This window comes from Polypterus senegalus, chromosome 4, assembly GCF_016835505.1.
Source record: "Polypterus senegalus isolate Bchr_013 chromosome 4, ASM1683550v1, whole genome shotgun sequence".
Classification (NCBI taxonomy): Eukaryota; Metazoa; Chordata; class Cladistia; order Polypteriformes; family Polypteridae; genus Polypterus; species Polypterus senegalus.
The window spans coordinates 111,881,441-111,900,404 of record NC_053157.1 but is presented as its reverse complement, the minus strand read 5'-3'; the positions used below and the strand labels follow the sequence as shown (position 1 = coordinate 111,900,404).

Below are 18,964 nucleotides of genomic sequence, written 5' to 3'. Positions count from 1 at the left end.
TATTCAGATACCTTGAAATACTTCCATATCTTGCTTAAGACAAAACACTTTGAGGTACATTTTATGAAAACTCAGATGAAACAGAAATCAATTTTAAGATAATTATTAATTTCAATAATAACTCAGATAATAATTTGGCTGTTTGGAACTTGTGTTCCAGTATGATGTTTGTGAGCTCTCAGTGCATTGGCCTCTGCAAATGAAAATCTTTTGTTTTTGTCTGAAATATATTTTTACATGTAAACTGTATTTTGCTTTTGGGGTCCAATAATGAACAATTGAGATAACTTGTTAAGGTCTATTAGATTAAGGACATTTTTGCTAAAGATTTGGCTCACCCTGTGGCACGTAGAGCGTGAGGGCAAAGGAAAGAATAAAGCATTGGCTCACTGTGGGATCACCTGGAAGTAAGCTTATAGCTGATTGGCTGTCAGTATTTTTGAGGGTGGTCCAGAAGCAACTGATGACAAATCAAGTTACACTTGTGTTTTGTTATTAGCATGTCAGTTTCCTATGCTGTATTATAGCAATGAATAAAAAAATAAATAAATGAAACATAACCTACTTGCCATGGATTCAAGACCATTAATAAACATTGTTATCTCTTCCTACACTTCATGAAAACTACAAAGATCCAGAGGTATTTTAAGTCTGATTGCACTTCAGTCTTCCTCAGTTCAAGTATTATTTCTTATCTAACACTGAGCAGCAATCAGTTGTTACACTAGCAGAAAAATAGACAATGTACATATGTATCTGTTCATCTATTTTCTGTTCTCACCCTAACCCTAATTTCCAGTGCAGGTTCACTGATCATGAATATCTACTAAACATACCCTGTATTTGAAAGAATTGCATGTGTAATGTCAATTCATTTTAAAACCTAGGGTACTTGGTGTCATAGCCTTGCATGTCGTTCTTGTGTTACATTGGTTTTGTTACATGCTCACAGTTTGACTTCTTCCTCTATCAGCTGCTCCCATTAGGGGTTGCCACAGCGGATCATCTTGTTCAGTATGTTCCTGTCCTCAACATCTTGCTCTGTCACACCCCTCACCTGCATGTCTTCTCTCACCACATCCATAAACCTTCTGTTAGGCCTTCCTCTTTTCCTCTTTCCTGGCAGCTCTCTCCTTAGCATCCTTCTCCCAATATATCCAGCATCTCTCCTCTGCACATGTCCAAACCAATGCAATCTCGCCTCTCTGACTTTGTCTCCCAACCCTCCAACTTGAGCTGACCCTCTAATGTACTCATTTCTAATCCTGTCCATCCTCGTCACATCCTGATAGCAGTAAAATACCCAAAAACTACTTTATTGCTATGTACCCTGTGATGAAATGATGTCTCATCATGCATTGTGCTTGTTGCTACCAATTACAGCAGAATGAGTCAATGAGTTGTTGGATGAAATAAGCACAAGTCATACAATAGATTTATTTTTAAGAAAGGAGTAGTAGTCATGATTACAATTCAGAATGTGTTTATGTGGGACTCAGGTGGGACACATCACAACCTTCAGTGGTTAGTGCAATTCTGGAAATAGGATTATGTCCACTGCACTAGCTCAGAGAAGAGCAAAAGGCAAGTGCTGTGTCATGTGCAGTCATCCAAATCAAGCGTTATGCTTATTAAATAACATCTGGAAAATATTTAGGAAAAAATGGACACTTCATAAAATGTACTTCGACTAAAACTGGAGGTTTTGAAATGACATCACTAGATACATTTCCAAGAAGGACATATTATATCTATACTTTTGAGACTATCTGCTATTTATTTATCTCAGAATTCTTCCTCCACTTTTATTCTAATTACGTGGTGGTTTATGGATAAAAGGTTAGACTGTTTGTGAAATTACATGGAAAAAAACATTAAATATAACTAGCTTTCTTCTGCTGGGAAATGCAGCATACTTCTCAGAATGTATCAAGAAATTCCAGGAAAAGTATATCTCAATATAGCATTCCCATAAAAACCAGAGTTGACGCATGGAAAAGTAGATATTTTAAGAAACTAAAATTACATGCACATTAAAAGCTAGTCAGATAAAATCCGTTAATGCAAGAGAATGATAAGCAGTTAAAAAAAGAAGTTTCAATGCTATTTTTTATTCAAAAATAAAATAAATGGAACATTTAGCCTGAAATGACTTTAAATTTAGAAAGGTTTGAAAGATCCTACTAGAGTCTCTCCATTTCTTAATCTGTTTTCCCCAGCACAGTGTTTTGGCTGAGATTATCCCAGCAGCACCAGCACACCTCAGCTATGTGAATTCAGTTCAGCTGAGATTATTCTTATGTAGTGCACTTCAATTTATAAGCCCAAAGCACAGCACACATTTATAAATAAATAGTAGAAGTGCATAACAGACTAGACATGCATATTTATTTCAAGAGAACATACTGTTTTGTTGCCTTTAAAATTTTCCCTCATTCCTGCTTTAGGAAAGTGGGGGGTCTCATCACATATTTGGCGTTCACAGATCTCCCAGGGTGTCCTGTGGGTGAGTCTGATTTATTCATTTCACCAACCGCTCATCTTGAAGTTCAAGTTGTTTTTGTGATTGTCTAGGATGCATTCTTGCTCAATGCCTCTTGGGATAGTTGTTGGGAGTTTATGTGGCTCCAGCTTTGCAGACTGGCTTGGATGAAATGGGGGTCAGTTGTTGCCTTTAGCTTGGTGGTAAAGTACCACCCATCACACTTTGCTTTTAAGCTGTAGGTGATTTCATATGAGGTACAAACTGAGGCCAGTGAGGATGCTACAGCGTCTATTATGCTATAAGATGTAAAGAGTGTGGTTTTTTAAAAATTTATAAGAATGACAAAATGTCCCACATTTATCAGAATTGGCCAAATGGGTGTTAAGATGTGTGCAAATGATGGGTTGACTGTGTTTAGAAAACTGGGAGATGGATAATTCAGTTACATTAACTCAGTAAGCCAAAAAATATATTTAGATGGTTATGTAAGACTGGAACGTGCAGACAAAAGAGCTAATGAGCCCAATCATTCATTTTCCTAATTTATTTAAATATATTAATCTGTGCTGCATTTCAAATTACTCTTGTTAGAAGAGAAAATTACCAAATCTGTCAAGCCTTTTCAAAGTAATCATCCGTTTTAAAGAACATGGAAGTCCTGGATGACTTTGGTTTCCTCCCTGGGATGAAAGCTATTGTGTTAGTTTGATTGGCAACTTTAATTTGGTCAGGTCCTTAGGGTGTGATTGTGCCCTTGAAAGGACTGCTGCCACATCTAAGGTTGTGCTTGATTCTGATCAGGGAAATGCTGATAAATGGTTGAACTGAGTCCGACAGTCAAGGCTACCCAGTATTAAAAGGATGTTTGCTAGAAAAGAAAGAAAGAAACATTTTACCCAGGTAGTTAGTTCTCTTATGGTTGGGAACAGAGCATTTAAGAGGTTTCCAAAAACATATAGCACACAAAACTTGTTATTAAGTTGTTTTCTGTATTTCCCAGCAGTCTTTTTTAGCTTGTAGATTATAACACTGTGCCTCAGGGAGTGAAAAATCATATTTTTACCTTCCTGCAATGACAAATTACAGATATTCCTGCAGTCCTGTGCTGAGATATTCAGAGTGAGATGCTCACACTTTAAAAACAGAACTGGTGTCCCACTTTAAATACTCAAAATGATGGTATATGATTACAGGTATGGTACATCGGATCAAGTTAGCAGAGTTAACCTTTAGTTAGTATGTGATGGCATCTTTCTTTGAGCAGCGTATTGTCACATAGCTCCAGAGACCTGTGTTTGAATGTGGGCCTATTCATACTATTTATGCTGAGTCTGGGATGTTTTCTGTCATGACTGTCTTATTCCTCAGCATCCCAGATATGTGCTTTTAGCTTAGCTGTTAGCTATAAATCGTTCAGGTGGGAGTGAGCACAATCCATAATGCGGTGACACCCCTGCTGTTCTCTTTTCCTGTCTTGTGCCCAGTTGATGTGGGAATAGTCACAGCCTTTCTCAGATCATGTGCTGTATAAACCTGGGCTTGATAACAGATAGTCAGGTTTTTCTTTTGTTTTGTAATGTCTACCATAATCATCTTATTTTGCATCCCAATCAACAAAGGCTATAACTTTCTCTGTTGAAGGGATAACGTTAAACTTCCCCTTTTAAGGACAGCTTGGGTGATGCAATACTATGGACTCTATTTTGGTCTCAAGTTCAAAGTGGTTGATCCGTGTGTCATCCTTAGTGACAAGAACAATCAACACTCAGCCCTCATTGGAGAACAAATCTGAACACAGGTCTTTCTTTACAGTTTTATGGTTGACGACTAAGCTTTGTGAAAGCCAATGTGCACACATTTTGAATGTCCTATGGAATAGTAGTTTCTAGACATTTCCTGTTAATTTTGACCGAATCATAGAAAGTTTTACATTTTTTGGGCAAGTATTTCGTCCAAGAGTTCCTATTCAAATTTCTCTTTCCAACTAAACAACAAAAGACAAAAAAGGGGAGAATATATTAAAATGAAGTCAATTAGAAAGCAAAAACAGCTAAAGGGAATGCAGATAACAAGCTGAAGACAGCATTCGTTGACCAACTGCCATATACTAAGACAATTCTGAATCATTCCTTATAATGTAAATACTAGCCGACGCCCGCTGTAGCATATGGCGGCGTAAGAATAGGAACGGAAAACGATGAGAAAGAAATTCAGAAATCAAGAAGAAATAAATACTTCTTGAAAGACGCAGTGTGCATATAGAATTTCCAGCCAAACAGTATTACATGTGAAAGTGATAAATAAATCAGGCTTTCCGAATTTACGTACTATAGCCATGGCATCCTGATAGTTTTGTTGCATGTATCTTGGACTTCCTGGAAATGTGAATGGTAATATGATCATTTTGCCTACATGAACGTTGTTATTTTCAGTGTTTGCTTGCAGTGCGTCTGATAGTTTGACGCGCAGATCTTGTTGATGTAATCTGAGATAGTTGAGACGTGCGCCCTCTGTTTTAACATACGCATCTAGGATGTACTGTTGGAATAGTTTGCCGCTGAAGTACAAAATACTAAATGTATTCCTCATTGCTAATCTGTACGCGTAAAATTGGCATTGAGTAAACCTTACTCGCTTGCCGGTTCTTTTATCGGGAACATGTTGTAAATCATTGAGTGAGCCAATGTCTCCGTAAGGGAATAAAAGTGGGTAAACCATAGGATCGCAATTCATATTGAGCGTGGAAATCTGTTTACAGGAGTTGCCTATGGGACAGATGCAAATGTCCCTTTCAGCAGGCAGTTCGCCATCTTCTCTGATGAAAATCGCTGCAACATCGGTGTGACATGTTGGGGCATTGTATCGTCGTAAATCCTGCCTAGGGGTTTCCATGAATACTATTCGTACAGATGCTGTTGGACTGGACTGAACGATTTCATGCATGTGTTTGTATGATTTAGCGAAGGGGTTGATGGTTCTGAGCATGGAATCTAGCTGGAGAAGTACCTGTACATTTTCGCTGCATGCAGCATTTGCTTTATTTTGTAAGCGTACTTTCTGTCCATATCCTGGAGAGGTAGAAGTGTTAGCGTATAGTGGAGAGATTTGGTGATAAATTTGCCCGTGTATTTTAAAACAGTATGGTCCATGGCCAGGAGGTTGAGTTATCTGTGCACCCATGGAAGCAAACGCTAGAGAAGAGTTGTATTCTCGAATGTGTTCATGATAATTTTTAGCTTCTGATGTTTGCTGTGTAAGAAGCTGTTGTAAAGACACAGGTGGCTCCGGCAAGGGTGGTAAAGCTACTTACCCGTTGTGGCAGCACCTCGAGTACTTGTTGGATGTATTACGCTCAGCAGGCCAGTATAGTGCATGACATGGAAGACGACGAATAGGAATCAAGAAATGCCATGTCGGCTGCGTGTGGGTGGGACCGGTTTGTGGAAGCAGGACGAACCAGAAGAGAAATATATATAAGAGATTATGTTATAAAACAATATTATGCATACACTATGGAAAAAATGGAGCACATTTTGTCTGCAGGCTGCTTGAATGTAATTGCTAAAGGTGACTGTCCTTGTAGCTGCTTAATCACATTTTCTTATTTTCACTCAGGCACTAAGTCACTTAAGGATTGTCTTCTTTAGACACCATATATTTTTAAACAATGAAAAGCAACTAGGATGGCAATGTTGATGCACAGTGTAGTTTGGCTGCATAACAGAGTTGTGTCCTGGGTTTGAATCTGGTACTTGACCATAGTTGGTGTGGTGCTGCACATTTTCCCAATGTTTTTGTGAGTTTTTTTTCCTTTTACCCTGTTTTTTTTTCCTCACAAATCCTTAAAGATGTGTTGGTTAGGTTAGATGGACTGGCACCCTGAACGAGGCTGCTTCCTGCCAGAAAATTCTCAAGACCTCTGCAGCTCTGAATCGAATTAAATTTGAGATTGTTAAGGCATGTTAGAAACAGCAATTTACAAAAACATAGTCAATAGAGAAAACAGAAAACAGGTACAAAATCTAGAGTAATACATTGAGTTGTGACTCAGTTTGTAACTTGCCCAATCAGGGTTCCAACTTTAGTAGCTGCACACATTTTTCCTGTTGGCATTTGTAATATTGCCCATTCATTAGTGGTTTTTTATCACAAGCTCTACTGTCCCATCTGCAAACCTAATGACACATGGATAGGTTCCAGCCCTCTGTCACCCTGAATTGGAAAAGGCTGGTCAGGATATTAATGGAAAGTTTACTTTGTGCTCAGTGCTAACAGTTTACAGGTTGATAGGAATTTTCTATTAAATGACAATCATTTTGGTGAGTAGGGATCTCCTATAATGTCTGTATTGAACACTGACTGACATGTCTGTAACTAAAACCTACTTGGTGTTCTTCCAATAACAGCTATATGTGTGTGATTATGACATATCTCAAAAAAGAAATATTGAAATATAGGGTTACATTTTATCTTTATCTTCTTGATAAAGTTAAAGATCCCTGCTTGTATCAAAGCTATCTGTGCTGTGAAAATTCTAGCTAGTATGCTGTGTGTGCATTTTTTTCTAACCAGGCTCACCCTCATTGTAAAATCTGTTTTATCTATGCCAATAATTTCTAAATGAATTGTCATAAAATGCCTCATAAGTGAAAGAACCAGAAAAGGATGAAAGTGTGTGTTAATGAAGTCTTAGTAGGCAGTAATGAGTGTCATTGTAAAACCAGTCAGTGCAGCAAGCTTTTGACAATTGATGCACAATGGCTTCTGCAGTTCTAGAATTTCTTTCATTTCAATGTGCAGAAAACAAGTAATTTATAAATACTGCATAGCTGGTCATGAACAAAAATGTCTATTTTTCCATGTGGGTTTCATGGCAGTGAAAAGGTTAACACAGTTGCCTCACTGCTCCATGGACTGGTGTTCAAGTCCTGGTCAAGTCACTGTCGGAATGGATTTTACATGAGATCTTTGTTCATGTGAAGGTCCTCTGGGCCCCCCAGTTTCCTACCACATTTTAAAGGTGTGTCTGCTCAATCAACTGATGACTGTAATTTAGGACCTGTGTGAGTGACTGGGCCTAAAGATGAGCTGGCCTCCTGTCTAGAGTTGATTTCTACTTTGTACCTGCTTCTCTGGTGTTAGCTCTAGCATTCACAGAGCCAATAATAGAATAAGAGTGTACAGCAAGTGGACGGATCAACGTTTTTTCCATGCTGTGAGGATAGTAAACAAATTGTTTTCAGTTTTTATCTTCTAATAAATTGATTGATTCCATTTGGGAATCCATATTTGCTTAGGAAAGGACATTGACATTCCCATAAATTACTGCATTCTTGCAATACACTGCAGTGTCTTTGTGCCAAAACAATATTAATAAGTCTGTACCTGTGCATGTGCTGAATATTTTGTATGGGTTCTTTGGCACTAGTGCTCTGGAAAAAGGCATCATGGAAATGTTTAATTTCGGATGACATCCCTTTGCTGCACTAACCCCAGATCCTCAAAAAAGAGCACAGAAGCATTTCAAGTCATCATGAGCACACAACGAATCACTGTCCACTGCCTAAACTTTATTTGGATCCATTAAAATTTCCCAGGTTACATTTATTAGTCCTCAGGCACACATAAAGCACTGCAGATGTGCTCACAGCCCAGAGCTGCTTCAGGGTCATTGAAAGCCAGGCTAGTGAGAGGACTGTCACGTCTTTGTACGTACAAACCTGGTATGGACTTACGTTGTTTTCTCATGAGAAAAGAAATGAGAGACTTTTCATAAAAAGTTTTTTTTTTTTTGTTAAAATCCTTGTGCTGCTTGAGGGTTAAGTATTCTCTCTTTTTATGCCAGTCTCATTTCTGTCTTTATATGTCAACGAAGACAAAGAAACAGCAAAAGCTTCCCACCAGATGTTTTTCTTTTAGCTGATTATAGAGATTAAATGCTTCAGAGTGACAGAAATCTCACATATGAAGTCATTTATCATTTTCTTTATATAGTTTTTGTTTTATTGGTTTGCTTTTTTGCTTTCTTAGTCTAAAATGAGTAATGTCCCATTGTTATGCATTTACTTTGGGCATAAACCCTTTCTTCAGTTTGCTGTAGCCTTTTGGAAATGTTAATAATTCTTATATTTATCCCACTGTGTGTGTGATCTGGCACCAAATACACAATCAGCAAGCTTGTGGAGTTTACAATTTGCTCCATTCTTCAAATGCCTCACATAAAACATAAGGAAAGGTAAAGTCTAGGCCTAAACGATGAGAAATTTGAAGTAATAAAGAAAAGATCACCATTTAACTATTTATATAGGATTCTTGATCTTTTCCTCTTGTGTCACCCATTGTATAATTTTATATTAAAGTTATTGATTGGCATCTTAATTTAAAAGCAGTGTGAGTGATTGCTATGTGTCAATTAGCTTGTCATATTCACAGTTCTTGTAAACACACTTATTCCATTACAGAAGGTGAAAGCTTATCCTGGGAATGTCAAATCAAGCAAAATGACACCATTTATTGGCTAACTAAAAAGATTTTAATATGCAAGCTTTCAAGCCAACATCTTGCCTGAAGAAGGGGCCTGAGTTGCCTCGAAAGCTTGCATATTGTAATCTTTTTAGTTAGCCAATAAAAGGTGTCATTTTGCTTGACTTCTCACAACATCCATAATGGCTTAACATAGTACACCACCCTAGTACTACTGGGAATGTCAGTAAATGGACACATTCACTACCATGCCAGTTTAGAGTCAGCTTAACATGGATGTGCGAGAAAACTGTAGTAAACTGATGGAGACAGCATGTAAACTCAGACAGTGACTAAGTTTTAATCCCAGAGCTGTGAGTCAATCTTAATCCTATATTGTGTCAGCAAGCACCATCATGCAGTATGTCATGCAGAAAAACATTACAACAGGACAGTACAGTGTGGTCCTTGTCACAGTCAGCTGTACTATCCGGTGAACTAAGGAAGAATCCTGCTGCATGTCTTATGTCAGGTTTCAATGCCTCTCTTGACCTATAAAGATCTAATCCCTGATAGAATTAATCCTTGTTTTCATGTTTCCCTTGGCAAAGTGGGTAGTCTATTTTACCTTCATTTACAACATGCTTGCTATTTTCAGTGCCATAAAAAAATAATTTTTATTCAGAAGCATTTTCAGTAGCAAGACATACTGTTTTATTCTCAGGGAAAGCACTTTATCAGTGTTGTGATTTACAATACACTGTACTAGACTGGAATTTCCTTGCTATGCTGCAGGCCTTCAGTGGAAAGCTCTTGCTTATATGACTCATGAGAACATTGTTGTATCTTGCATATAGCAACATGTGAATCATATTATTACTTTTCAGTTCAGCAACATTGTGACATTTTCCATCATTCTTTTGAAAATGTTTACCAGATGTTTTCAGCAAGGAAAAAAAAAAAGAAAACATGTATCCTTATTTTGAATTTCCATTAGAGAAATTAATTGCACCCAGAAACACTCCAAAAGAAACATTAACAGCATGCAAAGTTTCCTTGGTGTTTTATTGAAAACTGCTCCAGTCTATGCAGAATGTCTAGCCGTGGGGCACACAGTTCCTGGGCACAACTGAAACTGCTCTCTGCTTAGAAAACATGCCTTAAAGGAAGTGGTGTACTTCTGCGCAGTATACAGTACATTCTGTATTAGGTTGCACACATAAATCATCCATCCATCTTCCAAACCCACTTATCCTGAGCAGGATCGTGGGATAGCTACAGGGCACAAAGCAGGAACAATCCGTGGACCACACATATACAGCCTTATGTCAAGAAATGCATTCCCTTGCAGGATGTATCCTGTGTTTACTGTGTCATTCAAGCCACACTTGACAGTAAGGCCGATATTCAGGGTTGTTTTTTAAAGCTGTTTATTTGAAAAATGATTTTAAATGACAAATTTCATATGGGACAGAAAAAAAATAAATCTCAGCTGGTGTTGAGGATGTATCATTGTGACAAATATATTGAACGCAATTTGATAAGTAGAAAGTAAACTACCTAAGAAAAACACTTGACAGTGAAATATATTTCTCTCACCCTTGTAACAAAATGGCATTGTCGATGGTGTCAAATGCAGCACTTAAAGAAAGTAAATTAATTCCAGTACTTACTGCATTGTCCCTGTCCTCACCTTTGGTCGTAAGCTGTGGGTAATGGGCGAAAGAACGAGATTGTGAGTACAGGATTACTGGGCTCTCAATCCATGATAGAGTGAGAGGCTCAGCAATTCAGGAGACCCTCAGAGTTGAGTCACTGCTCCTCCAAATCAAGAGAAGCCAGTAGGGGGGTCCTGAGGTTGCGTGTGTAGTAAGGATGCTGCTCTGGACAAGTCCCTAAGGCAGAGGGTAATCCTGTGGCAGATCCAGATCTCACTGGAAATATTATATCACGTCTCTCGGCTGGCTTGGGAACAGCTGGGGGTTCCCCAGGAAGATCTAGAATCGGTAGCTGGTGAAAGGGAAGTCTGGGCTAACCTGCATGGCCTGCTGCCACCACAGCCCTCACCAGGAACAGCGGTTTCAGAAGATGAGATGACATTTTAACAACCGTAGTTGAGAACTACTCTTTAAGATAAAAACGAAAGTTGTATATGAAATTAGTCCATGAGCCTTAAGAAGATTCCAGCTATAAATCTTAAGTCCTTATTAAAGACCACACTCTTGCCACTTTGAAGGAATAACCACAATAATTTGTCTACCTATTATTTTCCTGAACCTGCTTTTTCTGTCACAGAGGCCCATCCTGGCAGCATTGGATGCAAGGCCAAAATAACTAAAAAGAGGAATAGTCCATGAAAGGCACATTCACATTTATAAGAACATATAAGAGTTACCACTCAGCCTAACATGAATGGCTAAATCAGTGCACCATCACGACAACATTTTATACATTATGGTGTCTACAAGTAAGTGGCTTAACATATCACTTATGCTCATTTTACAAATATGAAGGAGAGCCAGATTTATTCTTTATATTCATTAAAAATATCAGGACTCAATTGATTTCCCAAAAGCACACAGACTAGTGAAATAAAAACAAGTATTATTTAGATATTTCATAACTTTTGTCTGCATTAAGTTTTCTTCCATGCAGATTAACATGAGTGTATTTCTTCATAAAGACAATGGATGTGCATATGAAATTACTCTCCTAATTTGAATCTTGCTGATTGTTAATGTCCTAAGCATCTATTCTTGCTTGCTGTACTCCTCTGAACATAGGATTCTGATTTTGTCTGGCCTAGGATACCATACACCTCGGCTTAATTATGTGTGTTAGGCAAATAAAATGAATATCCATTCATTTTTTGTACCAGCCTTCCTGGTTTGACAGGCTTGGAATGGAGACCAGCCATAATAATGAACCACAATAATCAACATGTTTCATTGTATCAAAATGTATTCATGCTATGAATGTAAATAATACATTTGGTTGATTTTTTGGAACAGACATTTTTATTCAGATGAGTATTAATGAAGGAATGCTCTTTAATAAAGAGTGAATGAATGATGTGTGCTCACTCAACTTGGGACAGAGCTATGGTGATGCAGACAGCAGGAGCAGCTCCACTGGAATCCCAGCCTTCCTTTTCAGTACTAATTGGATTTAAACAAAACAAAACTTGGATAAAAAACATCATTCCTCGATTTTAAATCCTTCTTAAAAATACTAATTTATTTGCTCTGCCTTTTTATATCATAAGCTGGCAACAGCTGGTTACTGTATTCCTCAGATGCATCTCAAAGTCATTTCCAATCTGTTTTCTGTTTAATTTTTGGCTTAAGTGTTTTTTTGTTTAAGTGTGACATATTGCAGATGTATCTTTGTGTAGACATGCTATGAAGCAACTTGACCTGTCCATTTCATAAGTATGTCATGCAACAAATGTTGTAATAACTGTTTTTGGTCTCTCTTCCTCCTAATAGGGATCCAGAAAAACTGAAGGCACTACACGAACAAGTTCTGTTGGAGCAGCAGGCCCTTTTCTCCCTTCAGCAACAGTCCTCCCCACCATCTCCACCACTCCCACCTCCTCCTTCCTTCCAAGAGCTGGAAAGCAGTCAGCAAAATTCATCTCAGATCAGCCAGGCTAATTCACACGGCATCTCCAGTGGAGCCATGCAGACCACCAGTACCTTCAACTATGCACGTCCTAAACAGTTCATTGCAGCCCAAAATGCCATGAGCCCATCATCTGGGTACCTTTCTCCTTCTTCTGGTTCTTCATGTTCCAGCCTGACATCCCCACCTACCTCACACAAACAATTCAGCAAAGCCAGCACATCTCCTTTTCAGCATCAGTACTCCAGTGAAAGTGAGCAACCTACATCTCCCTCTTCACCTTCCTTTCCTCCACCACCTCCTCCATTCCTTAGTCCCACAAGTGCTGGAGCCTTGCCGGATTTTCCTTTACCGCCACCACCTCCTCCACTCCCTCTGTCCTCCAGCCCACCGCTTCCTTCTGCTCAGGTTATAACAAGTGAAGGGAGGAATTCTCCATTTTCAGGACTACAATCACCAGCAGGATTCCTCAGCTCAGTTCTGCCATCACAGCCACCAACTCTGCCTGTCAACTCTCTGGGGCTACCTAAAGGTGGTAGCACTATGTAAGTAAGCACTCTCATGGTTTGTAGAGCATTATAGTACTAAGTAGAGCTGGAATGTGTGACGCTTTGAAATGGGAGGCTTAAAAGATTAGGCTGACAATGCATATGAATGATCGGGCTGCAAAGGTACATCTGGTTAACCACCACCTTGGTCATGTTTCTTCATTTAAGAGTCATGTGTCATTGTTTTTTACAGAGCTTATATATTTATATTCTGATTGTATAGATTTTTGCTGCCACATTATAAAGGCATGCATGGTAGATTACCAGGTGACTCAAAATGTGCCCCTTGTGAAAGTGACTGCATGTGAACATTGGCATGCTCTGCGATATTCCAGGGTTTGTTCCTGCCTTATGCTCATTGCTTTCAGGAGATGCTCTGGCTCAGAAAAATGACCAAAACATGTACAGAAATTAATGGATAATTGAAGGAGTGAATCTTTAACGTGAAGCTTGAGTGAGGCATGTAGGCAAGGACAAACTGACAAACGAGTCCCATCTTTAACAGCTTTCATTTTTCTTTATTTTTAAGGATATGTCTATATACTGTATTAGTGAAATACAGAGTTATTCTAGTATGCTAGATTGTTTCCAGATACTAGGTAGATGTGGCAAGCTCCACGCAGAACCTAAAAAACCTGAATAAAATCCATTCAGGTTACAATTTTCAAGATGTTTCTAGCAACACATCTCACTATTATTTCTTTGTTTTGGTTTTGCTTTCCTCTAGCAAATACTCACCAAAGGCATTGTTGAAGGTGAGAGAATGTATTGTATTGCTGTCTGCTTTATTTTGGGTTGTACATCACTATCCTTATTTTCCAGTAGATACCTTTATTGATCCCTGGTCCTCCAGCATAGTCAATTTTGTCATCTCCTCTTCATAATAATGCCTTCACATACAAATTTTACTCTATACAGGGGATTCCCAAAGAAAAATGTCAGGTCTACAAGGATAGCATCAGACTCTGAGATCCAGGGCACCAAAGATGCTGTCATACAAGATTTGGAAAGAAAGCTTCGTTTTAAAGAAGAACGATTCAACAATGGCCAGCAGGTTAGTTGTGATAATGCTAGAAATGTATTAGTGAAAGCAGTTCATATTTATCAAAGTTTACAAGCTGAACTGAAGCTATGCATGCTTTAGATGTGACAGTATCATGCGTTATACAAAAAGAAAAGAAAACTGTAAATGGATACAAATGCAGACAATAAATTATTTTATAGACTGTAGTTATGTAAGTAATATACCTTGTAACATTAGGATGTTGAGAAGGGCTGCATTGGCATGCATCTTTGCATCTGCAAAAGTAAAAATAGATATTAGTGTGTTAAATAAATACAGTTTAATCTTAACTTTTCAGTGTGGAAATAAACTTTACCTGTCTTTTTAAATTATACAACCATAAAATGTCAAAAATGTAAATATATATAAATAAACAACATATTCATGCTTATACATACTATAATTATTAAATACCTGGGATATTATATGTAATAAAAAAGGAATCAGACGGCCATTAGAATAAAGTAAGGTGTAATTCATATGTAATCCATTGCAGCATTTTTAAAGGTCAATAGACCACCTAGTATACAATACAGTTTAGATTTAATAAAGTATTACACTCTGTTTTAAAATAAAGTATGGTTTCTGATGTCTGGATTGGTTATTAAAATAGTTTATTTTGCTATAGTCAATCACCATCCTTGTCATCTGTTTTTATATATATAGGGACGGCACGGTGGCACTGTGGTAGCGCTGCTGCATTGCAGTTAGGAGACCTGGGTTTACTTCCCAGGTCCTCCCTGCGTTGAGTTTGCATGTTCTCCCCGTGTCTGCGTGGGTTTCCTCCCACAGTCCAAAGACATGCAGGTTAGGTGCATTGGCTCGGTGATTCTAAATTGTCCCTATTGTGTGCTTGGTGTGTGGGTATAGGTGTGTGTGTGTCCTGCGGTGGGCTGGCGCCCTACACAGGATTTGATCCTGCCCTGTGTTGGCTGGGATTGGCTCCAGCAGACCCATGTGACCCTGTGTTCGGATTCAAAGGGTTGGAAAATGGATGGATGGATATACTGTATATATATATATATATATAGATATATATGGATATATACACACACACACACACACACTATAATGTGCACTGCAATATAATAAACTAAAATCATACAGTGCTTCCAGAATGCTTTGGAGCAGCAGAAAAGAGGAAATTAATCTCTAGCATGTTGTAAATTCTGGAGAAAAAACAAATCCCCAGGGATCTCCAGATCTTGATGAAGTTAAGTTATGAAGACCTGGTTAAGTTAGCTGCCTGGCTAGCCTAACAATTCCTAAAGCACATTTAGCAGGCTGTCTGTTGCAAAGACCCCAGTAAAGGTCAGTCAAAAAATAGATGCCACTCTGGGGCAGTCTGTAATTGACATTGCTTTTCCCATCAGTGCTTATAATAATCAAAAATATTTGTTTAAAAAGGACAACACAAGAAAAAACATAATGTGATATTTAATGTCTCTAACTGAAATGTTTTACAGCATGGCTTAACATATGAGCCCCTAAGTAACATGGCACTAACATTTGCTCAAACTAATCCTTGTTTCCAGAGGCTAACATACGAGGAGAAAATGGCCCGTCGGCTCCTTGGAGCTGACAATGCAGCCACTGTGTTTAACATCTCAGAAACAGCAGAAGAACCCAACCTCCAGGTTTGTACACTGGTTAACAGGTATAGCACAATTTAGATAAGCTGCACAGATTTGTAGTGTCTCTCTTTTTAAGTTTTTTATCACTGGTTTCATTTGGTTTTACTGTACATTATGAGCAAGAGGAGACTAGATACTCCATACTCCAGAATGTTTTCTTTTAGTAAATGTCAGAGCTGGTGCCTACTTTCCTTATAGTACCTAAAAACCTCTTGCGTCTCCACAGGGTGGAGAAATAGCAACCATGTACTGTACTCTAAAGTTTGCAAAAGAAATGACATGGGTTTTGTGGACCATCTGTACCACAGTACACCCTGGCCAATACTGTAGACATTTTAGCATTTCTCTTTTGGCTTGGACTGTCCAAAACCTAACAAGTTAACATAACATAATACGTTTATAGTTCTATGACCTAACTAGACCACAAAAATTTTGCTTCCTGAATAAATGTTCCTGTCATGTACCATTTTATTACAATCACCTGTTTTTGTGATTTATTATTCATATACAGTACAGAAACTACAACTGGAACTGTTCGTGGTGATCTAAAGGTAGTGGCTCTATGGCTTGGGTATGCCAAGGACTGTGAAAGGGACAGCTGTACTGAAGTGTCTCATTAAGTTAAAAAGAACGGGCTGCTCTGTAAGTAGGGCAGAAAACTGTGGCACAAAAACTTCTTGTCAGCCAAACAAAGATATTTTTGCCTCCTCTTTATATAATATTGATGAAAAACTTACTGAAGGAATGAACAAGGAAGGTGAAGAATTTAGATTTTTGAGACACATTTCTTCAAATAATAGATTATAAAATTAAGAAAGGCCACAAATCATACATGTCATCAATGACAATGGTTTGAATATCTGCTAGTGAGGCTGGGGAAAATCAAATAGAAGGTATTCAAGGAAATTTTCTTGGCACATACAGAGCACTAGCACTTTGTCCAGCTGATGAACAACAAGCTTTAAGTATATAAAGCCGTGCAGTGCAACATGGCACTAAAGATTTGTTTTCTGCATTCACATCTGGACTTCCTTGCTGCTGATCTTGGTACAGTCAGTGATGAATATGGAGTAAACTATGGCAATGGAAAACTGTATCAGAGAAGTGTAATCCATCAATTCTTGGCCAACTATTGGACACTGAAACAAGAAGCATAAGATGAAGAGTACAAACGAAAATTAGCAGGACAGTATTTTTAGCTTAATTAAATTAGTGCAGTGTCCCTGCATCACTAAATGTGCTAGTCAAAAAAACATAATTTCATGTTACTCAAATTCCTACATGATACAGTTAATCTAAAAATACATTTGTGATCAGCTTGACACTACCTATCACAATCACCAAAACTTTTTAAGGAAGCAAAAAGCTGTTATCCAGTGTTACTTCTCCATAACCAAATGTTGATGCCGGCAAAACGAGAAACGAGAAAATGTAGTTTCTTTAGTCAACAATGTATATCATTTAAAGGTTACCCTGATAAATGTCTATGTTTTATTTAGCAATTAAAATTAAATGTCTTTTGTGAGAACAAGATGTTTAGATTTATCCTTTAAATGCTTAATAAGAAAAAGGGTGACGTTAAAAAAATGTCTAAAACATGAACAACGCTCTTTTAAAAAAAGCCCATTTGAATTGGTCTGTATATTTTATTTTTAACTTTTCATATTTGCCAGCCTTTGGTTTTATGAAATCAGTTGCTTGAACAATAAAATTTATAGAGATATAAAAAAAAGATCTGCGGTGGGCTGGCGCCCTGCCCGGGGTTTGTTTCCTGCTTTGCGCCCTGTGTTGGCTGGGATTGGCTCCAGCAGACCCCCGTGACCCTGTAGTTAGGATATAGCAGGTTGGATAATGGATGGATGGATGGAAAAAAAAAAAAGATTAAACTCAAAAATCCATCCAACTGTTCAATTAAGGGTCACGGTTGTCAGTGCCTGTCTTAAGAGTGTTAAGTGCAAGGAAGAAACCACCCAGGATGTGGTGCCAGCTCATTGCATGGCACATTTACTCGCACCAGGTAAAATGCACAATATCCAGGCCTAGAATTCAATGTAAATTCCCTGCTCCAGTGGCTCAGTTTCTGTTTGTATGGAATTTGCATGTTCTTTCCAATGAATGTCTGGGTTTTCCCTCTTGGTAGTCTTTTAACATTCTCAAAAAATAAAGACCATATTAAATCATCGTTGTTAAATTCTTATAGTGAATGCCAGTGTACCTTGGAATGGACAAGAACCATTCCTACTATGCACCCAGTGCTACCAGATTAGGCTTTGGCTCTCTGCAACTATGTTTTGGATTAAGCATAGTTTATATTCTGGCAGGCAATTATGACATTTCTGTTTATTTGACTTTGTAATTGTTGTCCTCTTAAAGGTAAAACTGACAGAGAGCAAAATGTATTTACAATATTTTACAGAAAGTAGCTTTTACTTAATAGTTTTTACTTTTGTCTGACAATTTCCCTTTTATTAAACAGTTTCATTTTCACATCTAAGGCTTTTCTAGACTGACCTTGAGACTTACCATGTCTTTTTCTTTTCTAGTATATTCATTTTCACATTATTCTCTAACCTTGTACACAGCATATCAGGTGACACATGCCATTTTAATAATAATAATACATTTTATTTATATAGCGCCTTTCTCATGCTCAAGGCGCATCACAGAGTCTTAGAAAAAACTGCAGGGTATATGGAACATTGGATACAAATGTTTTTACTGAATAGAACAATGAAACAGAAAACAAACCATTAAATAGAATAAACAACAATAAACCAGAGTAAAATACTAAATTCAATACTAAAAGAAAAACCTAACAAATAACCTGATTTGTGATATAACAGATACACAAATTATCTGAGCACTTGGACAGATAAACTGAAAGAAAGGGCAGAAAGTGAAGTTAAAAGCCTTCCTAAATAGATGCGCTGCAGTGGTCTGGCACCCTGCCTGGGGTTTGTTTCCTGCCTTGCACCCTGTGTTGGCTGGGATTGGCTCCAGCAGACCCCTGTGACCTTGTAGTGAGGATATAGCGGGTTGGATAATGGATGGATGAATTGGTAAATAGATGTGTTTTAAGTTGTTTTTTAAAAGAATGAATGGAGTCAGCCGATCTAATTAATTTTGGGATGTCATTCCAAAGTCTGGG

The 18,964-nt window shown here is 38.0% G+C and overlaps 1 protein-coding gene across 3 annotated transcripts in view; it reads left to right on the top strand.

Annotated features, from left to right (window-relative positions):
* The window catches only part of palld (palladin, cytoskeletal associated protein), a 451,471-nt gene that overhangs the window by 385,534 nt on the left and 46,973 nt on the right, over positions 1–18,964 (top strand). For 2 of the 3 annotated variants that reach the window (XM_039751166.1, XM_039751168.1), the window contains 3 exons: positions 12,436–13,116; positions 14,038–14,173; positions 15,718–15,819. In XM_039751166.1, the coding sequence (XP_039607100.1) occupies positions 12,436–13,116; positions 14,038–14,173; positions 15,718–15,819 (919 nt within the window). The remainder of the gene's footprint in view (positions 1–12,435; positions 13,117–14,037; positions 14,174–15,717; positions 15,820–18,964) is intronic. The other variant, XM_039751167.1, reaches the window with a different exon arrangement.